At 39.2% G+C, this 25,449-nt stretch overlaps 1 protein-coding gene across 1 annotated transcript in view; it reads right to left on the reverse strand.

The window, feature by feature from the left end:
- Positions 1-3,605: 3,605 nt before the first annotated feature.
- The window catches only part of LOC116985511 (nodal modulator 1-like), a 95,749-nt gene continuing 73,905 nt past the window's right edge, over positions 3,606-25,449 (reverse strand). Inside the window, exons 23-31 of the mRNA XM_033040272.1 lie at positions 24,581-24,694; positions 21,058-21,185; positions 19,834-19,975; positions 16,006-16,089; positions 12,854-12,964; positions 12,368-12,469; positions 12,127-12,246; positions 9,575-9,667; positions 3,606-4,155 (exon numbers count right to left, since the gene is read on the reverse strand). Coding sequence (XP_032896163.1) covers positions 4,024-4,155; positions 9,575-9,667; positions 12,127-12,246; positions 12,368-12,469; positions 12,854-12,964; positions 16,006-16,089; positions 19,834-19,975; positions 21,058-21,185; positions 24,581-24,694 — 1,026 coding nt within the window. The 3' untranslated portion in view covers positions 3,606-4,023. The remainder of the gene's footprint in view (positions 4,156-9,574; positions 9,668-12,126; positions 12,247-12,367; positions 12,470-12,853; positions 12,965-16,005; positions 16,090-19,833; positions 19,976-21,057; positions 21,186-24,580; positions 24,695-25,449) is intronic.

The raw sequence follows: 25,449 nt of genomic DNA on the forward strand, positions 1-25,449 counted from the left end.
GGGAGGTCAGGTAGGTTATTGCGGACTGAGCGGAGGTGTTCGGCGAAACGATCGCCCAACCTCCGCTTGGTCTCACCGATGTAAATCAGCTGACATCTAGAGCAGCGGATGCAGTAGATGAGGTTGGAGGAGATACAGGTGAACCTTTGTCGCACCTGGAACGACTGCTTGGGAAGCAAATGTGGCTGTGGTATCGAGTCTGGGTAAGGGTATGGTCGTACAGTTGGAGGGCAGGGGGAATCACAGAAGGTGTGCAGTTAGAGAGGAGGTTGTGAAACTGTCTCCGGAGAGAGGAGGAGAACTTCTTCAAAGTAGGCATACCTTGAGGAGATATCGCAGTGGAGTAGACAAAGTGTTCAAAAGGGAACTGCAGATGCTGGAATATCGAAGGTACACAAAATTGCTGGGGAAACTCAGCGGGTGCAGCAGCATCTATGGAGCGAAGGAAATAGGCGACGTTTGTTGATCTGGATCCTAACTCCAGCCACCGACTCTCGTTCCACATTCACATAATACTACCTCAAAGAATTACTAATCACAGAATCAAAATATCAACAGCATCAAATTATTTCTTGTTGTGGAGGAGCAATCTACACTTGTGCCATACCGAGATGGCGGGACTGTGATATGCTGAGAGAATGGAGCAGCTGGGCTTGTACACTCTGAAGTTTAGAAGGATGAGAGGGCATCTCATTGAAACATATGATTGTTAAGGGTTTGGACACGCTAGAGGCAGGAAACATGTTCCCGATGTTGGGGGAGTCCAGAACCTGGGGCCACAGTTTAAGAATAAGGAGTAAGCCATTTAGAACGGAGACGAGGAAACACTTTTTCTCAGAGAGTGGTGAGTCTGTGGAATTCTCTCAGAGGGCGGTGGTGGCAGGTTCTCTGGATACTTTCAAGAGAGAGCTAGATAGGGCTCTTAAAAATAGCGGACTCATGGGATATGGGGAGAAGGCAGGAACTGATTGGGGATGATCAGCCATGATCACAATGAATGGCGGTGCTGGCTCGAAGGGCCTACTCCTGCACCTATTGTCTATTGGCTGGAAAAATGTTTCAACCCGTGAAGAGCGCTGTTGTAATTGAAGTCAAGATCCTTGTCCAGGACCATTCTGCCAGTAGACATTTTTCTCTATTTTTACAATTTTATTTCCTATTGTAATTTCAGAAACCTTAATCAAATAATTTCAGAACCTTTTAAACAATTTAATGTCCATTCATTTCCAAAGCACTTTATATATTTTTTCAATCAAAAACCATTTACACAAAAATCTTTTCAATACATTGCATCACCCATTACTGAAGTTTCATTTGCCTGCTTTGCTTAAAAATTGACTTTCATAATTAATTTTTATTTCCTTTTTTCTTTAATTTTCATTCAATTTCACCGTTTTGAAAATTGTGCTCAATATTTTGTTCTCATCTTTATCTGTTCCGTATTTTTCCTTTGTAAATTTTCATGACTAATTTTGGTTTCACATAAAATAGAACAAGTGTTTTATAGTAATAATTTAAGCTTCTTTAGAAAATAAAATTACGAATTATTGCCGTTCAAATTACACAGGAGATTTATGCAAAGATATTTAGTAAATATGCAAATAAAATTTATAACCATAAATACTCCATTACTTAAAAATATGATAAGCCTTAATGAGAAACAAATGAACATGACATATTACCAAACCATATCATGCTGTTTGTGGCAACAGAATACTAACAAAGTGGAACTAACTAGTTTTATAACAACCTCAATGCAATCTGGCTCCAATCAGTTCCTATGTTATTTTAATTGGCATTAAAAGAACAGAGTTTCTAGTTCAGTATAAAACAGCTGTAATTGAAGGTTGTCCTTAGTGTGGTGACAGCATTCTCAACTAGATGATTCATGAACACTGCACCAATGTCCAGCAGGAAACAGAGTAATCAATGGGGTCAGTTTAAGTAAATTTGTCTGCACCAGTTGAAGGAAGAAGGAGCAAGTTTTTACATGGCACACGACAAAGCATATTTTAATTTAGGAAATGCAGTTGGAGCCAAATTTCAATCCAGGGCCTCACAGTCTGAAAAAACCAAGATCAGATAACCTGTTTATTGTTGTTGCTTGAGGAATAAGTACTAGCCAAGACAGAAAGGAACATCGTTCTTCTTCAACATTATGCTATATGGTCTGTTATGTACACATGTTGCTTAACATTGCATCTATAAAATAATCAGATGGACCTTTTTTAAGTGTCATTGTCCCACAACATCACTTGAGGTGTCTGCTAGTTGTCACGTTTTCTTCTTTTAGGGCTATGCAGAAGGGACCTCCTATCACAATTCTTCATTATGAGGTTTAGAGGACATAGGTTTAAGGTAGAGGACATAGGTATATGGTGAAGGGGAAAAGATTTAATAGGAATCTGAGGGGTAACGTTTCACACAGGGTGTATGGAACAAGCTGCCACAGGAGGTAGTTGAGGCTGGGACTATTCCAATGTTTAAGAAACAGTTAAGACACATACATGGATAGGACAGGTTTGGACAGATATGGACCAAACGCAGGCTGGTGGGGACAGTGTAGTTGGGGCGGTGTGGACAAGTTGGGCTGAAGGGCCTGTTTCTACGCTATATCACTCCATGACTATGGGGTTCCAGGGTGATATAACATACTATTTCTATCAGATATGGCCATCTTCAATTTAATTTACTGCAATTTAATTAGATATGAAGAATACTTCTTATTAAGAACAGCATGTATTTAAATGTTAATTAATGAAGCCTTTTAAACGCTTATCCTCCATGTCGTTGTTATTTGTAAACTACATTTTCAAAGGTGAATCACGGCATTTGCTGCACTTCACTTCTGTCCCCAAGTTTAAAATGCTAAAAGCACCTGTCTTTTAATAGCATTAGTGGAGAATTACAATTGATCTACAAGCTGTATTACGACATTGAAATGTAGCAGCCAAAATCATTAATGTTTATCATGACACGTCACGAGTTATATGGCATCTATATTCCAAAAATATTTAAAGGAATACTACGTGATCAATTATTTTCATTATTTTTTCATATCAAATAGTCAAGTCCCTTGAGGTTTTTTTTAAACCGATGCATTGCTTTGCAGCCCAAAAGAAGAACAAATTACTGTCATTTATTTTTTTATGTTATTCGAATACGGCAGATTATATAGTGATCCGACAAAGGAAAAGCAGGAGGACTTCTGTGTATTGCTATGTTACATCTTTATTCTGGCATAGGAAAATGGCATCAGGAAGAAACGAGATTGTAGCAAAGATTATGAAAATTATTTATTTTTCCACTAAAATAAAATAATCTGTCTGTCTTCTGTCTGTCTGCAAAGACAATGTAGTCGATATATATATATATATGTTTTAAAGTGGTTTTACCATAAGTAACTTTAACCTAATATGCTTTGTGGATATGGGCAGATTTGGATTGGAAAACTAATTATAACAATAATAAAAAAATAAAATTAATAACACTCAGCAGTTCCGGCAGTGAATATGTGAAGCTATCAATTACTAAGGCAATGAATTAGCAGAAGAATAACATAGCCCATAGTCATATTATTCAACAAAGTAAAAATAGCTTGGAAATAAAATTGTGAAAATCTTTTTAATATACGAATTCTCTTTTCCAGGATTTACATTTTACCAAACATTCAAGTGGCTCAGTTCAGATACACAGTACAACCAAATATAAAACAAGCAAGTTGCTTTGCTTCTTCGGTGAGTTCCCACAACAGCAAAAATAAATTAACAAATCAGCTATTAAATCCAAATTCTGTCCAATGTTTCAGAAATCTTTAAATCAGTTCAGAGCAATGATCAAAATCAAACATAACCTTAGTTTGTTATAAATACAATCAAAGAACTTTAAGAGGTTAGCAGTAGAAAAAAAATAGGTTCTTATCGTGTAACGATGAGCAATTTCAACAACAGAGATTGTTTCATTGTGTAAACCTGCACTGAGCAAGAAATGCATGGAAGTGACATGTAGGTCATTCACTGTTAATTATGTTCGCCGTGTCTTTGGTCTTTTGGCTTGTCTCTTTGCTTCCTCTTGACTAATACCATCCAAGCCACCTTGGCTGAGAGCCCGCACACATTGTAAACGATTTACCAACTGCATCAGCAATGGAATAAGCTACAGGGAAAAAGGTCACAATTTATATTTGTAATGCTGAATTTACTACCAAGTGAAATCCTCATTCAGAAATTATCTCCTGAATCAAACTTGATTGTGAACAAAGGTATGAGTTGACCATGCAGAAGAGTCTGGTGGTAATAATTAGAGAGGAGAACGGAATGGGCACAATAACATTGTCATGTGTCAAAAAAAATCTTTGCAGGAATTGTAACGATATAACAACTCACGATATTTTGTTTAAAAGAATAAGCAGTTATAGAGGGCTCTCACTAACAAAGGCAATAATGGCAAAATACTGAAAATAATAATTTCAATTTTTCTGCATAGCATAGTGTTAAAAATAGAGAACAACTTTTGCTCCCAAACAAAACATAATGTATTATATATATTTATTATTGCACATGACATGATAGATAAGAACTGCATGGTTTGCCAGAAAAATTAATGCCACATGAAATTGGACTACACGAACTGCTTTCAGATCAAAGACGGGACAAATGAAATATATTCACTGTGTGCCTGATAAGATTACAACACAATCTTTCTTACTATAAATCTGCCACATGCAAGCGTTTTATAGCATCATGATACAATACTGCTGCAATAAAATGTATCTTAATTCCTTGTACACAAAATTTGAAGCAATTTGAAGGGTTTATAATTGCTTCTGTCAAACTAAGCAACTGGCTTCAATGCAAGTTAACTGTTCCTGTGCCTTCCTGCTAAGCTAATAGCATTATTTGGAAATGGTAGAGCTGAGAGAATTAACATTGAATGCTAATTACTCAAAGTAATAGAACTTTAGATAGACACAAAGTGCTGGAGTAACTCAACGGGACAGGCAGCATTGTCTGGAGCATTGATTCCCAGTTTTGATGCCCGTGCATCCTTTTGTAAATTTTCGTAAGCATCTTGTACCCCTCGTTAAAAACAATCGTAATTTATTGTAAAAGCCGATAAAAATTGTCGCACGGGAGTCTGCAAACTACCCAGATGCAGCAGCTATTACAACATGAGTAGGAGAATTCATACAAAATATATAATTTATTTGTAATATGTATGTATAAAATAATTTGTAACCACAATATTTTTTTCTAATAATTAATCTGTGTTTCAGTAGTACATAGCTGACAATTGCCGCGTACCCCCTGAAGACCTTTCGCGTACCACTGGGGGTACTCGTACCCCACTTTGGGGAAACACTGGTCTAGAGAAGAAATGGGTGATGTTTCGGACGAGACCCTTTCTCAAACAGCTTGCATTTAAAATTTTTATCTGTTGCGGCAGCACCTATAAAAATTTCCAGCAAAAATTATTTTTAAATATATCCCCAATTCTACCGTACAAAAGGAGATCAGGTTTTGAAAACCCTGCAAGGTTATTTCAATAAATTAGATTCCTCTGACTGCTGAATATATTTGGTATTCCATTACTCCTCAAGAATGAATAAATGTAACTGTTGTGTTCTTCCTTTTCGAAAAAAATAGTATAAACTTGAAATAGTGCAAAGAAGTAGATTATAATTTGGGATAAGGACGGCAAGGAAAGAGAATCGTGCACGGCCAAGGAGGCTGTAAACTTGGTCAGGAAGAAAAAAGGGCTTTTGGCCCGAAACTTTGGCTATTTCCTTCGATCCATAGATGCTGCCTCACCTGCTGAGTTTCTCCAGCATTTTTGTTTACCCAAGAAATGCCATGGCAGATCAGATTAAGGGAATTCTCAAGGCTAGTTTAAAAACAAGAGGGTGACCAGGGAGAAGGTAGGACCGCTCAATGATTAAGGAGATAATCTATTCTTGGAGTCAGAGGATATAGGTGAGGTACTAAAGGAGTACTTTTCTTCTGTATTCACCGAGCAGAAGGACCTGAAGGACAACAAGATCAGTGTAGAGGATACAAATATGCTAGGGCAGTTTGAAATCAAGAAGTTGGCAGTGCTTTGGCTCTTGAAGAGCATTCCAAGTTGGATAAATCCTAGGGCCTAATGGGATCTATCCCAGGTTATTGAGGAAGGCAAGAGAGATGATTGCAGGGGCTTTGACGAAGATCTTTGTTACTTCTTTAGCCACAGGCAAGGTCCTGGAGGACTTGAAAGTGACTAATGTTGTTCCTTTGTTTAAGAGAAGTAGAGAGAATCTAGGGAATCATAGGCCAGTGAGCCACACGTCAGTGGTAGGGAAACTATTGGAGAGAGTTTTGGTACAGCTTTTGTTCTGATCCCTCATGGTAGGCAAATCCAAAAGTTTAAGAGATTCACGATGACTAGATTCTACAGATTCATAACTGGCTTATTCATAGACAGCGGGTTGTGGTGGGAGGTAAATATTCTTCATGGAGGTGTGTGATCAATGAAGTTCCACAGGGATCTGTGCTTGGACCTCTGCTGTTTGTGATATATATACAGTGGCTTGCAAAAGTATTCATACCCCTTGAATTTTTCCACATTTTGTCACGTTACAACCACAAACGTAAATGTATTTTATTGGGATTTTATGTGATAGACCAACACAAAGTGGCGCATAATTGTGAAGTGGAAGGAAAATGATACATGGTTTTCAAATTTTTTTACAAATAAAAAACTGAAAAGTGTGGCGTGCAAAAGTATTCAGCCCCCCTGAGTCAATACTTTGTAGAACCACCTTTCGCTGCAATTACAGCTGCAAGTCTTTTGGACTATGTCTCTACCAGCTTTGCACATCTAGAGACTGAAATTTTTGCCCATTCTTCATTGCTCAAGCTCAGTCAGATTGGTTGGAGAGCGTCTGTGAACAGCAATTTTCAAGTCTTGCCAGAGTTTCTCAATTGGATTTAGGTCTGGACTTTGACTGGGCCATTCTAACACATGAATATGCTTTGATCTAAACCATTCCATTGTAGCTCTGGCTGTATGTTTAGGGTCGTTGTCCTGCTGGAAGGTGAACCTCCGCCCCAGTCTTAAGTCTTTTGCAGACTCTAACAGGTTTTCTTCCAAGATTGCCCTGTATTTGGCTCCATCCATCTTCCCATCAACTCTGACCAGCTTCCCTGTACCCGCTGAAAAAAACCATCCCCACAGCATGATGCTGCCACCACCATGTTTCACAGTGGGGATGGTGTGTTCAGGGTGATGTGCAGTGTTAGTTTTCCGCCACACATAGCGTTTTGCATTTAGGCCAAAAACTTCAATTTTGGTCTCAGCTGACCAGAGCACCTTCCTCCACATGTTTGCTGTGTCCCCCACATGGCTTGTGGCAAACTGCAAACGGGACTTCTTATGGCTTTTTTTCAACAATGGCTTTCTTCTTGCCACTCTTCCATAAAGGCCCGATTTGTGGAGTGCACAACTAATAGTCGTCCTGTGGACAGATTCTCCCACCTGAGCTGTGGATCTCTGCAGCTCCTCCAGAGTTACCATGGGCCTTTTGGCTGCTTCCCTGGTCAATGCTCTCCTTGCCCGGCCTGTCAGTTTAGGTGGACGGCCATGTCTTGGTAGGTTTGCAGTTGTGCCATACTCTTTCCATTTTCGGATGATGGATTGAACAGTGCTCCGTGAGATGTTCAAAGCTTGGGATATTTTTTTATAACCTAACCCTGCTTTAAACTTCTCCACAACTTTATCCCTGACCTGTCTGGTGTGTTCCTTGGGCTTCATGATGCTGTTTGTTCACTAATGTTCTCTAACAAACCTCTGAGGCCTTCACAGAACAGCTGTATTTATACTGAGATTAGATTACACACAAGTGGACTCTATTTACTAATTAGGTGACTTCTGAAGGCAATTGGTTGCACTGGATTTTATTTAGGGGTATCAGAGTAAAGGGGGCTGAATACTTTTGCACACCACACTTTTCAGTTTTTTATTTGTAAAAAAATTTGAAAACCATGTATCATTTTCCTTCCACTTCACAATTATGCGCCACTTTGTTTTGGTCTATCACATAAAATCCCAATAAAATACATTTACGTTTGTGGTTGTAACGTGACAAAATGTGGAAAGGTTCAAGGGTATGAATACTTTTGCAAGCCACTATAAATGACGACTGAAAAGTGGAAGAGTTGCAGTAAGGAAGGCTGTCAGAAAATACAGTTATATATAGATCAGCTGCAGAAATGGGCAGAGAAAGTTTAACCCAAACAAGTATGAGATGTTGAACTCTGGGAGGTTGAATGTAAGGGGAAAGTATATAGTTAATGGCAAAACCTTTAGTAGCATTGATGTGCAGAGGGATCTTGGATTCCAGATTCATAGCTCACTCAAGGAGGCAGCATGTGGATAGGGTGGTAAAGAAGGCATATGGTATGCCTGCCTTCATTGCTGGGGGCATTAAATGTAAGAGTCGGGAAGTCATGATATAGCTCAATAGGACTGGTTGGTCCACATTTGGAGTATAGCATGCAGTTCTGGTGCCCGTTTACAGGAATGATGTGGAGGCTTTGGAGAAGGTGTAGAGGTTGTTTACCAGCATGCTGCTTGTGTTTCAGCCGCAGGGAGAGGTTGGACAGACTTGGATTGTTTTATCTGGAACATCGAAGGTAGAGGGGTGACTTGACAGAAGTATATAAAATTATGATAGAGTAAATTGTCAGAACCTTTTAGCCAGGCTGGAAATGTCCAACACGGGGGCACAAGGTGGAAGAGGGAAAGTTTAATGAAGATGTGTGGGGCAAGTTTACGAGAGTAGTGGGTGCCTAAAATAGATTGACAGCAATGGTGGATATGGATCATGTACAGGCAGATGAGATCAGTTTAACGGCATAATATTCGGCACAAACATTGTGAGCCAAAGGCCACATTCCTGTGCTAAATATTTGTAAAATTAATTTAAATATATTTGGTTTTTTTTTCCATCCTAATCAATCAGTAACAGACATAAATCCAACCTGATGCAATCAAGGTCAAATTCAGCAGTTTGACATGCCACAGCTTCATATGTAACAATATTGTTGTTAGTTTATCACTAAAATAAACCTTCCTTTGTCTCTTTGAAATGGTTTAAATAAATGACAGACTTAACAAATATAATTGGGCAATCTTGAAGTTAATCTTAAGAGTGAAGTACCACTGAAAATAAAAATGGAGATATTTAAAATAGACTGCAACGCAAAAAGGCTGATTCAATGACCCATGCACTTGCCTACTGAGCTCCAAAAATAGCTTACAGAAATACTTCTCAAAATATTCTAATTTTGAACCTCCAGTGAAAGACTTATCTGTGCCCTTGTTTTCTGTGTTAGTTCGAACGACTCGTAATTGGATCTGATTATTTTTTGCATCAAACGTGAATTGCTATTTACATCATTGGTCTTGAGTTTTCATAATTGGTTATACAGCTGTCTTTAATTTTCCGCACATTGTTTTATATCATAAAACTTGCAATAAAAGGCCCGTGTGCTGCACACATCTCATTTATAATTAAGTCCTTGAAGCAGAAGCTTACCTTTTCGTGATTATAACCAGCCAACAGCAGAAGCAGAGTGAGGGGCAAAGCAATGTATGATCCCTGGGCAACATCCTGCTCTGGTAGTTTTCTCTGGAAAAGAAAAAACACAACAAAGTGAGGTTTCATCCTGCAGTGTGCAGGAAGGAATTGCAGATACTGGTTTACACCAAAGATAGACAAAACATGCAGGAGTAACTCAGTGGGACAGGCAGCATCTCTGACTAGAAGGAATGGGTGATGTTTTGGGTCGAGACCCTTCTTCAAACGCATCTATTGATCAGTCATCCTGTAGTGATACTTTTCAAGACCACAGTGCCATTTTTCCAAACGATAATTTGCTGCAATGGTAGTAGAAATTCCACATGAAGAGATGGCAATAGAATTATTTTCAATTAAATGCAATGATAGGTTTGTGATGGTGAAAGAAATCTTGTATGTGTACTTGCACACACGTGTGTGTTTGTTTTAGACATGAATATATGAACTAAAAACTTGAGTGACCTTTTCTTGACTGACTCATAAGCTTGATCGACACTCCATAACCCTTCCCTTCCACTCACTCCTCACCACAAACACGACATAAATGGCAGTTCAGAACTTTCTTACAGAGCTGCCTGAATTGGAAAAGGTTAGTACAAATTACAGACAGCATCATAAAATCAAAAATATTTGTGTAATATTTACTCAAATTAGTTTATTTGACTTTCCCAAAATTCAAATCAGAGTACAATGCCATCATTTAATTTCAATAATTGTAAATACGAACTTAGTTCTCTCTCACAATTACAAAGTTATTTATCTGAAGAAGGGTCTCGACCCGAAATCGCCTATTCTTTCGCTCCATAGATGCTGTCTCACCCGCTGAGTTTCTCCAGCATTTTTGTCTACCTTCGATTTTTCCAGCATCTGCAGTTCTTTCTTAAACAAATTATTCAGCCCGATTACTATCGGAGATGGAATATTCCTACTGCCTCCAAACTAAATCACACTAAACAATACATCAAAAAATTATCTAGTTTAATAAATAAATAATAGTTGTTTAATGTTCTGCAAATTCAACCCCTTGACACAATGCAACATAAGGGCACGTTTGGAATTGTCTATATATATTTTTTAATAATGTTTGATACAACAAAGTTGATTATTTAGAACCAAGTTAAACCTTCATAGTTAAAGGTGACTGTCCATATGAATAAAAGGTTCTAATACATGGTAAAGCAAACATGTTGACATATATTTAAGATTTATTTTTAGTGTTTCATTTTAGCTGCAGAGGCTGGAAATAATTGCTTTTGACAGTTTCCCAGGAAAAATCATTAACTTTGGCCTCACCACAAATTTCAATGCACAATGATCAAAGACCATTAACTAACACTGATTACATAGAGTTGTAGTGGAGCTCCAATTTAATGGAGACGGATTGAAAGAGTGAATGGCTTCTTCTGCTGTGAACATTCACAAATTTCTTATCCTATCGGTTCGGATGCCTCCACACCTTCCCTCTCCCAAACTCCTCCACTGCTTCAACCCCCAGAATTCCATACCCTTGAAACTTAAATTAACTACATTTGCTGGAAATCTAAAATAATAGCAGAAAATGCTGGAAACCTTCAGCATATCAGACAGGTTTCAATTCTAAACCCTTCCTTTTCGGTAACTTGTACATTCCACAGCATTGACAGCAATGTCTTGATGTTAAAGTTTAAGATTCTGGAATCGTGCCTCCCTTTCCTTTCCTTAAACATTTCTCTTTGACCAAGTTTGCAGTCAACTTCCCTTGCGTTTCCTTGACTCTGTCCCATTCTGCTCCAATGAAACCGCCTGGGGGCATTCACATAATATAAACGTTGGGTCTCGACCCAAAACGTCACCTATTCCATCTATCCAGAGATGCTGCCTGGCCCAATGAGTTACTCCAACATTTTGTGTCTATCTTCGGATTTTGTTGATTCTCAATTACTTGAACAGACTAATCTCTGGAAGACACAGCTTTATCGTGCTTGACAATCTTCTTGTTACCATGCCGATTTGTGCTGCACCTCCTAAAATGCTTTATGTCAACAGGAAAGCAGCAATATAAAGCCATCCTAAATTTGATTAACTACTGCAATGAGACTAAATGTTTATAGTCAAATAGCACAAATGAATCCCTGTCAACTGATAAAAAAGCAGTCTGCTTAATAAGCACCTTTTGGTAAGTTAGCCTATATAGTGTGCCTAAAGTTAATTAGGTAACAATGGACACGGTGTCAATAAATTGTACAATTTAGGATTTTGATTTCCAGAAGGCTTTAGCCAGAAATCTAAAAGGGTGAAGAAGTGCAGCATCTATCAGGAGAAAAACTTACCGATCAGTAAAAATTCCAATATTATATATTCAATTCATTTTATTCTTGATGAAGTATAATTTATCAAAAGAACGAGTCAGAAATTTCTCATTAGATTAAATGTTCAACATTTCTCAATTGTAATGGATGTTACAGCAGATAAATAAGTTACCTCACACAGCATTATCATCGGAATCTCAAAATAGTTTTTAATTTGCTTACCGAAGGAGTGAACAAAAAGGTGACATGCTTGTGGTAGCCTGTTGCACTGAATGATATCTGGGGTAAGCTGTACTCATAGAGTGATTTGGGCAATGTCGACTCCAGCACCACTACATAATTCTGTATGAATTAACAAAGCAGGTTATACCTTTCCGTTAAATAAAATCTTTATTTAGCCAACAAAAACTATTTTGTGCATTTACACAATTATATTCAGATTACAGAATGGAGTTTCTTTTACCTCTCCATCTCTCAACAGCGGTGGGAAGTGGAAAAAAAGCGACTGGCCCAGTGACACAGTTTGAATGGGGTTGTCCATGTTTTCACTTTTATACAGCACAACCTAAATAAGTCAAACATAAATATTTTAACCAAATACTAGGTAACAAATATTTTGCATCCGTTTATATCTTACTACAAATTATGAAATCCTAATAGGTTCACAACGTTTCTTGTCAGCCAGCAGCAGTTTTACAACTGTATAATGAACGCCATCAGAGACTGCTGTAGTGAACTGTTAACTAAAATAGATGCTTCATCAAAGGGAAGCAGGAGAGATAAAACTGCCACAGCCATTATTTCTTCATCTCTCAAGCCATAAAAAAGCATATTTGACAAAGAAAATATGTGCTCAGGTTATTTCCATAACTGACTGAGATCCAGAAATAGAGGCCAGGAGAAAGAGACAGATGGTATCGACTTGTGCAAATGAACCAGTGAGACTTACCCGCAAAGTGGAAAGATGTTCTGGTGAAGTGATAATATTACCACTTAAATCAAACTGATTAATTTGCCGGAATGCTAGAATATTCACGCCATCAATATCGCTGCCCTCAACCTGTCCAAAAAAATATTCCAAAAGATTAGACAAAATAGATTTTTAGTGTACCAGATTACTAACCAGGCTGAGGTGGTAAAGAAAATAGAGACAGCAGATGTTGGATTCTTGAACAAGAAAATTAAGGAACTCAAAGGGTCAGGCAGCATCTGTGAAGGAAATGGACACATGACATTTCAGATCAGGGCCCTTCTTCAGACTGCTTGGAGTAGGGGGGAGAAAGTTGGAACAGAGAGCATGGGATGGGGCAAATCGTGGCAAGTGATAAATGGGGAAGCGTGAGTGGTAGATGTTCGGAGTAAGTGACAAAGGCTAAGCAAATAGTATAATAAACTTTAATGGCCTGCAAAGACCTGCCCAAGGTTCAGTCACCAATCTAATCACACCTCAGCACAGCCAGTGATAGACCCTCCCTCCACCTTTGGCCCACAAATGGGATGCATAGGGGGGGGGGGGGAGGGGCAGTAAGGCTGAAGAGAGGGCCAACAAGGTCTGGACCCAAGGATTACTTTTCAGAAAAATAAAGGTTATATGGCATTGTTTTAGAAATAACTTTATTAAAATAACATTTATGCACAAATTCATAAAACTAGATTTTATACTTAACAATTACCTTTTTAATTTAGTAAAAAGTCTAATGGGCCTGTCCCACTTAGGCTATTTTTAGGCTACTGCCGGCGACTGTCATAGTCGTAGCAGGTCGCCGAAAAAAAACCGCGAATGGACCCCCCTTCAATATAAAATTTGAAATTGAATCATTACTTTAACAAAAAATAAACTAAGTCAGCACCGGTGACAAATTACGTCACCTGGCAACAACCTACGTTAACCTGGCGACAACTATGACAGCACCTACGTCAGGAGAAGTCAAGCTACGCTCATTGGCATCAAACCCACTGTCGCTGATTGTCTCAGAAAATTTTTCAACGTGTTGAAAATCCAGCGGCGACCAGAAAGAAGCTACGACTCTTTGGACGACTGAGGAGACTACTCACGACCATACAGGCGACACCCTGGCGACAACCTAGTCGCCGGCAGTCGCCTAAAAAATAGCCGAAGTGGGACAGGCCCATTAGCCATACAGATCAGTGGCATGGAACAAGCTGTATTGCACCTTTCTCTGAACTCTCCTCACCATTGTTTGCAAGGAATAAAGCAACTACACTCAAGTTAGTTTGTTCAAGTGTATCACAGTTACACATTTGAAGATGAGCAAATGACATTGCTTGAGAAGTAGGAACCTCTTGCCAAATAGTTGCCACCAGCAATCTACCCACTTTGGGATGTATCACAGCATTTGGCAATTTTGTTGCTACTGATCGGGATATGAATGGAAAGTGCTTCCAATTCATCAATGAGATAAATGTGTGACAAGGGCAGATAAAAAGAGCAGATCCCATGAAGGGGACAGAAAATAGAAGCAATAGGAAATTCACAATAAGAACACTAATTAATGGTGCTGTCATTATTGTAGAGTTTAACTGGAGATATCTTTCTGACCGATGTCACATTTGCCACACTGGTTGCCGCCATGATGGTATTTGCAGAACAATCAGCCAAGTATAAATTACAGGGTCTGAAAATCATTTTGGTCCAGTAATGATGGGTATGGCTCTGGTTACCATAAGTCTCTGCAACATACTTTTCAAATAGCACCACTTCAACTATGAAATACTGCAGGGCAGCATAGTTGTCCAGCGGTGGAGTTGCTGCCTTACAGTGCCAGTGACCCGGGTTTGATCCTGTCTACGTGTGCTGTCTGCACGGAGCTTATACGTTTTCCTCATGACATGCGTGGGTTTTCTCTGGGATCTCTGGTTTTCTCCCACAGTCCAAAGACATACAGGTTTGTAGCTTAATTGGCTTGGTATAAATGTAAATTGTTCCTAGTGTTTAGGATAGTATTAATGCGCAGGGATCGCTAATCGGCGTGGATCCGGTGGACCAAAGGGCCTGTTTCCGCACGGTATTTTTTGATCTAAACTAAACTCTGAACCTTAAAATTAGTTGCTATCCTCAACTTTAGAGTGACTACCATCTTGTAGATTTATGCTCCTTAAACTCTACAGCAAGTCTTTACAAGAAAATTGTTGAAAAATTCCTCAGCATACACTTGTTAAAATTTGCTCATGTTCAGCTTCCATCTTAATCTCATATTTACACCTCAATCTTTACTGGTTTCAGTAAAATTCTACAATATGCATGATACAGTCTGCTCTGTGTGAGAGTTCTTCAATATGTCTGTTGCTCAGCTGACTCCAGAATCAAATTAATGACAGGTGGTAATGAAAGCTTTTGGTGTGCTGGCCTTTATAAATCAGAGCATTGAGTATAGAAGTTGGGATGTAATGTTAAAATTGTACAAGGCATTGGTGAGGCCAATTCTGGAGTATGGTGTACAATTTTGGTCGCCTAATTATAGGAAGGATGTCAACAAAATAGAGAGAGTACAGAGGAGATTTACTAGAATGTTGCCTGGGTTTCAGCAACTAAGTTACAGAGAAAGGTTGAACAAGTTAGGGCTTTATTCTTTGGAGCGCAGAAGTAGAAGTGGGGGACTTGATAGAGGTCTTTAAAATGATGAGAGGGGTAGACAGAGTTGACGTGGATAAGCTTTTCCCACTGAGAGTAGGGAAGATTCAAACAGGGGGACATGACTTGAGAATTAAGGGACAGAAGTTTGGGACATGAGGGGGAACTTCTTTACTCAGAGAGTGGTGGCTGTGTGGAATGAGCTTCCAGTGAAGGTGGTGGAGGCAGGTTCGTTTTTATCATTTAAAAATAAATTGGATAGTTATATGGACGGGAAAGGAATGGAGGGTTATGGTCTGAGCACAGGTATATGGGACTAGGGGAGAATACGTGTTCGGCACGGACTAGAAGGGTCGAGATGGCCTGTTTCCGTGCTGTAATTGTTATATGGTTATATAGAAAAGGAAAATCTGCATGCTGAAATGAAAGATTTTCACAGCTCATTTTCTTCTAGATCACCTTGAAGCTGATCGCAAAATCTCGGCCAAGAAATTCCACATTCAACTCACCTGTATGGCACGGTATTGTGGTAGAGCCCTTTCTATGTGGTCATTGCCTTCAACTTTCAACTGGATGTGATAGACACAGTTTGGCTATAAACAAGAAAACAGAAAAAATAATCAGCTTTCTTTTAAACCCCAATGAAACTGAGAATTAGAAATTGATGTACGAATGAAGAATTCCAATTAATTGATCACATACTTGATCAACGTGTTTGCATGCGAGATTTACAAATGTTAGATCGCCACACTTCGGCTCAAATGCACAATGGCTCATTCAAGAACCTGCTGCAATGAGACTTTACAGATGCAGCGGAGAAACATCACCAATTCTTTCTATCCAGGAATGTTATCAGTCCCGCTGAGTTACTTCAGCATTTTGCAGTTCTTTCCTCCTTTTTAATACTTCTGATCAGTAATTTTAACAAGAAAATGAAGTGCTTTTTAGCCCTAATTAGATTAATAGAATTTTGGCATATATAGCTATAAATACATTGATGTAATGTGCTGTTGACAATCTAATATTGTTCACAAAATATTTAGTCAGTCTTGCCTGACCAGTTTTGTTTGTACTATATTTTCTGCAGTTCATGGAAACTACAATTTGCTGAGGACGTATTAAAAAGCAGTGTGTGCTGATCCTGGCTGGCATGATGAGCATGGGTATTAGGAAAGATCCCAAACTCTATCAATGTATTAATAGAGATGCATGTAATGTATAGAGCCAGGATGTTTAGGCACTAAAGAACTCTGAAATAGGCAAGCAAAAAGGCATAATAAAATCACAAAAAAGGCATGAAAAGGCATTTATTGACCAAAAAAGGCATAACAAGGCATGTATTTCCACCACTAAAATATGGTTAAAATGATAATATAAAGGTATGCTACATTAAATGACCAAAGTTGCCTGGTTGCACATAATTACTAGTATTTTTTCAACTTATCTGCTGTTAAACTATGCCGTCTGTCAGACAGAATATGCTTCAGTTGCAAAAATGTCTTTCTACCTCAGCTGAGGTCACTGGTGCATACCCGAAACAAGCTACAGACCCTATAATCATGTCGATAACTTGTGCATTACAACTACCTTTGAGAACTTTAGCTATGTTTTGTATTTCTTCAAGATCTTTGTTAGCTAAAATCACTCTCACACATTTTCCTTGTATGTCTTTACCCACGTCACTGCTTTACGGATATCGTCAGTTACTTTGTTGAAAATCTGCAAGTTATTCACTAATGTTTCAGCACGTTTCTCAAGCGAAGTGATAGCTTGTGGGAAGTTTGCAAAATAGGAAGCAATAAACACAAGATCGCAGTGAAGGGACTTTTCTGCATTATTTCACTGACGATCCTGATTGCAGCAGATTCTACTTCTTCAAAACAGTTGACGATTACTTTTATCTTTTCAAAAGTCCAGCAGAGCCATGTACCCCACTTAGTCAAAACGGGCTGAGGAGGTAGCGGAATCTTGGGTGCCATTTCCTTGAACAACTGCACACGTGACAGTGCTTTGAGGAAGATTTTCTTGAAATTGGAAACTAGGCGATCGACAATTGGAAACAAGCTACGTATGTGCTCGACAATTCTATGAAGTCTTTGAGCTAAGCATGTCAAATGCAACATTTTGGGGAATAAACCTTTAAGAGCACGAGCAGATTTTTTCATGTACAGAGCTGCATCAGTCACAAACAGAAGAACGTTTTTGTGTTTTATACCTTCTGGCCAAAGTACAGCAGGTGAAGATGTAAATAACTGAGTAATAGTTGAGCTGTTTGACTTCTCCAATACTTCTGATGTCAACAAATACTCCTTTTATGGTTGACCTGCCTCCAGTGTACTGATGACCACATTGGCAACATAACTCCCCACAGCATCATCAGCTGTCTCGTCTATTGAGATTCATATTTTGTTGCATGCAACTTCATCTCTAATTTTCTGCACAACAATGTTGACGTTGGTGTCAACATAATTTTTCCATAATGATGACTCGCTTGGTATATGTTCCTCTGTGTATTTCTTTAAAAAACTCTGAGAGATTTGTTTTCCAATTTTCACAGTGGAATTCCAGCATCAATGAATGGATGCACAGGTCACTCGAAAACTCAGATTTGCGACTGGAGCCAGCAGTAAATGTAGTGAGGGGACAAGCTTTGGGTATTTTGCTTGGGTAGTCTACATCTCAGCAGTATCAACATTCTCTAATTTTAGATTGTCCTTGTTTTCTCCCTCCTCCCCCTTCTCAGCTCTCCTTCCAGTCCTACTGTCTCTGCCTCTTCCTTTCTTTTCCCCGCCCCCCTCCCCCCCACATCAGTTTGAATAAAGGTCTTGACCTGAAACGTCGCCTATTCCTTCTCTCCATAGATGCTGCCTCACCCGCTGAGTTTCTCCAGCATTTTTTGTCTACCTTCGATTTTTCGAGCATCTGCAGTTCTTTTTTAAATAGATCTTGGAGAAGATTGAACCAGCGGGAAGTGGCATGAACGAATGAACAGCTGACGGTGGCGTTTCCGGTTTCGCCCGGTGGTGGAAATTTTCTTGTAAGTTATACTATGTTAACACGTTTATAATAACTTATTAATATTAACTTGTTAACACAGAAAACGTCATTGTGATCAGGGTTTAACTAGAGAAAATAGGACGACCTTTTAGCATAATGGCAAAAAAAGGCTGATTTAGGCACTTGAAAAAGGTGAAATCCTGGTGAAATCATCAAAAAAGGCATGAAAAGGCACATGGCATTTATGGCAAAATCCTGGCTAGTAATGTATGTATGTATGTATGTATGTATTAATGTACATAAGATGAATACTTACTAGAGATCACTGGGGGAATGTCAGTATTTTGCACTGGCCCTATTTGAATATGTCAATTGCAAAGTAGATTTCCATAAAAGAAAGTTAACAAACTTTATGTTATTTATCACTGTCTGTGAACTTAGGCCATATACTACTGATTGAACAACGCTGACTCAAAGAAGAGATGCGATCCAAAATGGCTGAAGAAGAGTCCTCACCCAAAATGTCACGTATACATGCTCAGGGATGCTGCGTGGCCCGCTGAGTTATTCTAGCACTTTGTGTCTTTTTTTTTTAAAAACAGTGACTCGAATCCTGTTTAGCGCTATCCCAAATAGTAATGATTAATTATCATGCTCTTGGTCCGCAAACCTCAACATTCACAGGTACAAATGCCTGAGGGCAGCTATCAGGCCGGCAAGACTGGGCAATGCGGTTGCTCAGCACTGCAATGTGTAGCTCAGGGCTGCGTAATAGTCAGCACAGTGAATGCAGGACGTTGCTGGGGACTAACAGTCTCCTTTCCACTTGTTACCACAATGAAATCTCTGGACTGGGTTGAGCCATGCAGACAAAGACAGGGGGAGATAGCAATTTCTACCATATCAAACACGAGATGATGACAAACTCCACATGATCTGGGCAGCCTACCAGAGGGAATGCCAGACGCCAGCATATCCCTCACTTGTCTTGCCAGCCAGGAGATGACTCCAGTCCCTTGCTGAGCAGCTACATTGCACGCCCAACCTGTCCAACATCAGCCCTCAGTGGCAGCCACTGTTCAGTCTTGATTTCTCTTCTTTAAAACAAACCACGGGGCAATCAACCATGTTCCCATTACAGAGGGTTCACGTCACATTCCTGACATAACGTCTGTTAGTAATGCATCTTAAAGTTTGTAAAGTTACAGTGCCCCTTTTAGCATTGATTTCACCAGCACTCTTGTTCCCAGAAATACATTCTGGGTATTAATAGTGTATCGGTATGCTCAATTTAATATGTTTATAATTAGATCCATAAAAATTAAATTGTTATTCATTACCAGAAGACCACGGAGGCGAAATTTTCCTTCTTCATCGGTCACTGTATCCTCTCCATAAATACTACAATCCTTTTGACCAAGAGCTTCCACTGCAACTCCTTGTTCAGGCTCCCCATTCAGTGAAGATACTGTGCCATAGCAGCTTTTGTTTAAAGATAGAACATACATTTTAAACTTTTAAGGTAGAATGTAAGAAATCGCCTTCTCAAAAATTTAATTCAAGACAATTCAAAGACAGTTGAGGCAGCAAGGCTGGTTACGTTGGTAAATTACCAGCTTTCAAGATTCACCATTGAAGCTCATAATTTGAAATATATTCAGTGAGTGTATGTTTTATCAAAAACATCAACGCTACAAATAAAAAGTGGATGGAAGAGACAATTTATTTATCTTGCAGCTGCATTGAATTCAGCTTTCTAAGAAATCCAGATATTTTAATATGTCTCTCATTTTTTTGTATTCACCTTTCTTGACAAAACAACATTTCCCTGGGCTCCTCTGATGGTAACTGCTAAAAAGCTCATGACAACAGCTTAGTGTGTTCCTCCCTTTCATTCCAGCGGGCTAATATTTTACTCAGTCAGAACCATATGCATCACAGCATCCTGTTTGGAGCAGCAGCACAGTGAGCCTACTGGTCTGTGGAGGTTCACTGAGATATGCCACTATTTCCGCTAAACCAGGCTGTTGAAATTGCAATGAAAATCAGAGCACTGGGGATTCATCCCATATGAATAAAAGAAAATGCACCTCAGTGATAAGCACTTACACTCACTGATTCCAAGTTTCACATTCAAAAATGTTCCACTTCAGTTCAGCTGTAGTAGAATGAATTTACAATCCATTTTTGAAGCTTATTTAAGGTTTTAACACACTAAAGTAGAGATTGCAGTCATTCAAACATGAAGTATTAAATTAGTTCTCTATAAATGCACTATTAGTTTATTGCTTGTAACTATCACTTTCACCATTCTGTCAATCAGTGAATTGAATTTGCCTTATTAGTGACATTTCCCTCAAATATTCATTCATAGCATGTTACATTTTTACTTTATTCTGAATTTAAATATTGCGATTTACAATAATGAACATAATGCCATAATTACTTTCACACAAGAGCTGTTCCATTGTCATGATTATAAAAACAGCCACATACGTTTTCCATTCCAAAATCCATGCGTTATTTTTGTGCACGAAAAGTAGATCAGATCTAACCCCACAAACCTGTAAGCTGTCCGATAGCCTGTAACTTGGATTCTTAGTGATTGTCCTTCTTGCACTTCGATCATTTGGGATGCAGGTTCAAATCGAAACTCCTTCATCATTGGTTTGAAATAGTACTGACCAGGACTCTGCAACCCAATATAAACACAGCACAAAGTGACTTCATGCTCTGATGAACAAAGTTCAAAGAATGCAATTCAGGCCACATACTTATAAAGAGATGCTTCTTCATTTGTTTAACAGTTCAGAGCTAAATTACAAACTGATAATTACAAGTACATTTAAAAAAGACAGTAATAAAATTTGCTAGGTTTTATTTAACTATCTGAATTACTGTCATTACAATTTTCCCCCACTCCCAGTTGCAAAATTTCCAACCAAAGCAATCTCAACTCAGTTCTTCAGCTTGGAAAACAGAACTATTCATAATGAAGGAATCAGGCAGTCAGTAAGTGAGGTGGCAATGATATCACTTTGGTGTACATACATAGAAACATAGAAAATAGGTGCAGGAGTAGGCCATTCGGCCCTTCGAGCCTGCACCGCCATTCAATATGATCATGGCTGATCATCCTACTCAGTATCCTGTACCTGCCTTCTCTCCATACCCCCTGATCCCTTTAGCCACAAGGGCCACATCTAACTCCCTCTTAAATATAGCCAATGAACTGGCCTCAACTACCTTCTGTGGCAGAGAATTCCAGAGATTCACCACTCTCTGTGTGAAAAATGTTTTCCTCATCTCGGTCCTAAAACATTTCCCCCTTATCCTTAAACTGTGACCCCTTGTTCTGGACTTCCCCAACATCGGGAACAATCTTCCTGCATCTAGCCTGTCCAACCCCTTAAGAATTTTGTAAGTTTCTATAAGATCCCCCCTCAATCTTCTAAATTATAGCGAGTACAAACCGAGTCTATCCAGTCTTTCGTCATATGAAAGTCCTGACATCCCAGGAATCAGTCTGGTGAACCTTCTCTGTACTCCCTCTATGGCAAGAATGTCTTTCCTCAGATTAGGAGACCAAAACTGTACGCAATACTCCAGGTGTGGTCTCACCAAGACCCTGTACAACTGCAGTAGAACCTCCCTGCTCCTATACTCAAATCCTTTTGTTATGAATGCTAACATACCATTCGCCTTCTTCACTGCCTGCTGCACCTGCATGCCTACTTTCAATGACTGGTGTACCATGACACCCAGGTCTCGTTGCATCTCCCCTTTTCCTAATCGGCCACCATTCAGATAATAGTCTACTTTCCTGTTTTAGCCACCAAAGTGGATAACCTCACATTTATCCACATTATACTGCATCTGCCATGCATTTGCCCACTCACCCAGCCCATCCAAGTCACCTTGCAGCCTCCGAGCATCCTCCTCACAGCTAACACTGCCCCCCAGCTTCGTGTCATCCGCACACTTGGAGATGTTGCATTCAATTCCCTCGTCCAAATCATTAATATATATCGTAAATAGCTGGGGCCCAGCACTGAGCCTTGCGGTACCCCACTAGTCACTGCCTGCCATTGTGAAAAGGACCCTACTCCTACTCTTTGCTTCCTGTCTGCCAGCCAGTTCTCTATCCACATCAATACTGAACCACCAATACCGTATGCTTTAAGTTTGTATACTAATCTCTTATGTGGGACCTTGTCGAAAACCTTCTGAAAGTTCAGATACAACACATCCACTGGTTCTCCCCTATCCACTCTACTGGTTACATCCTCGCAAAAATTCTATAAGATTCGTCAGACATGATTTACCTTTCATAAATCCATGCTGACTTTGTCCAATGATTTCACCACTTTCCAAATGTGCTCCGATCCCATCTTTAATAACTGATTCTAGCAGTTTCCCCACTACCGACATTAGACTAACTGGTCTGTAATTCCCCGTTTTCTCTCTCCCTCCCTTTTTAAAAAGTGGGGTTACATTATCTACCCTCCAATCCTCAGGAACTACTCCAGAATCTAAAGAGTTTTGAAAAATTATCACTAATGCATCCACTATTTCTGGAGCTACTTCCTTAAGTGCTCTGGGATGCAGCCTATCTGGCCCTGGGGATTTATCGGCCTTTAATCCATTCAATTTACCTAACACCACTTCCCGGCTAACCTGGATTTCACTCAGTTCCTCTATCTCATTTGACCCCCGGTCCCCTGCTATTTCCGGCAGATTATTTATGTCTTCCTTAGTGAAGACAGAACCAAAGTAGTTATTCAATTGGTCTGCCATGTCCTTGGTCCCCATGATCAATTCACCTGTTTCTGACTGCAAGGGACCTACATTTGTTTTAACTAATCTTTTTCTCTTCACATATCTATAAAAGGTTTTGCAGTCAGTTTTTATGTTCCCTGCCAGTTTTCTTTCATAATCTAATTTTCCTTTCCTAATTAAGCCCTTTGTCCTCCTCTGCTGGACTCTGAATTTCTCGCAGTCCTCTGGTAGGCTGCTTTTTCTGGCTAATTTGTACGCTTCACCTTTTGTTTTGATACTATCCCTGATTTCCCTTGTTATCCACGGATGCACTACCTTCCCTGATTTATTTTTTTGACAAACTGGGATGAACAATTGTTGTAGTTCATCCATGCAGTCTTTAAATGCCTTCCATTGCATATCCACCGTCAACCCATTAAGAATCAATTGCCAGTCTATCTTGGCCAATTCACGTGTCATACCCTCAAAGTTACCTTTCTTTAAGTTCAGGACCCTTGTTTCTGAATTAACAATGTCACTCTCCATCCTAATGAAGAACTCAACCATATTATGGTCACTCTTGCCCAAGGGGCCACGCACAACAAGACTGCTAACTAACCCTTCCTCATTACTCAATACCCAATCTAGAATAGCCTGCTCTCTCGTTGGTTCCTCTACATGTTGGTTTAGAAAACTATCCCGCATACATTCCAAGAAATCCTCTTCCTCAGCACCCTTGCCAATTTGATTCACCCAATCTATATGTAGATTGAAGTGACCCATTATAACTGTTTTACCTTTGTTGCACGCGTTTCTAATTTCGTTTGATGCCATCCCCAACTCCACTACTACTGTTAGGTGGCCTGTACACAACTCCCACTAGTGTTTTCTGCCCCTTAGTGTTTCGCAGCTCTACCCATATCGATTCCACATCCTCCAAGCTAATGTCCTTCCTTTCTATTGCGTTAATCTGCTCTCTAACCAGCAACGCTACCCCACCTCCTTTCCCTTTCTGTCTATCCCTCCTGAATATTGAATATCCCTGGATGTTCATCTCCCAGCCTTGGTCACCCTGGAGCCATGTCTCCGTGATCCCAACTATATCATAGTCATTAATACCACTGTGTTTTCTTCCTGGGGCAGAGTTGTTGTCAAGGCAGACTAAAGTAATCTTTGCTATGCACCTGATGCGTGCTTTAAATGATCTTGAATCTCCAAATGCCAACTCTGGCACCAAAAACCTCTCCGTAAAACAAAATTAACAGCAAAGCCTCCAACTATTGTTAAGATTTGTTCAATTACTTCACATTTTTATGAATGAATCATTACCAGGTTTGCAAAAGTCAGCATGCCATTTTCTTGTGTGAGAAGATTAGAGCGGAACTGTCCTCCACTAAGAGACAAAAGGACTCCAGCAAGGGGATGAAGGTCTTCAGTTTTTATCTGTTTACAAATATTGTAATATACAATTTTAAAAAGATAATGTCAAAATTCACAATTACACAAATACCATGACATCAAATGTTCATACGATGAATATTATAACCGCATCATAATCATGCATTAATGTAGAGGTCTATTCTGTTAACAAAAAGTATATGTCATATCCATTTTAAGGGATGATACAGTATATGTAGGTATTAAGGTTTTAAAATGCATGCTCTGAGAATTAGACATGAAAGCACCCACTGCAAATAATCTTAAGAGTTTATATCCCAAGCTGATTCTCAACTATTGAATTACTTGCAGATTTGCAGTTACCAGTAAGCCAAACAGACACATCAATTTGATAAAGTTAATGCCAGCACAACCTATGACTTAAATACTAATCCTCAACAGACTTAAGGAAAGATACATCTCAACATTTAGCAATTTAGAATGCAACCCCGAAAAACCTGTGGTAATAACTAAATTAACCCATTAAATATAATGGTAGTGATTTAAATTTTTTAATTGAGAAAGAGAACATTTGGAAGATTTTTAAATATGCATTTCATAAGATCATGTGATAGGAGCAAAATTAGGCCATACAGCCTATCACGTCTACACCGCCATTCAATCAGAGTAGATGACTGATCTATCTCTCCTTCCAAACCCCATTCTCCTGCCTTCTCCCCATAACGTCCGACACCAGTACTAATCAAAAATCTATCTATCTCTACCATGAAAATATCCACCAACTTTGACTCCCCAGCCTT

This window comes from Amblyraja radiata, chromosome 22, assembly GCF_010909765.2.
Source record: "Amblyraja radiata isolate CabotCenter1 chromosome 22, sAmbRad1.1.pri, whole genome shotgun sequence".
Classification (NCBI taxonomy): Eukaryota; Metazoa; Chordata; class Chondrichthyes; order Rajiformes; family Rajidae; genus Amblyraja; species Amblyraja radiata.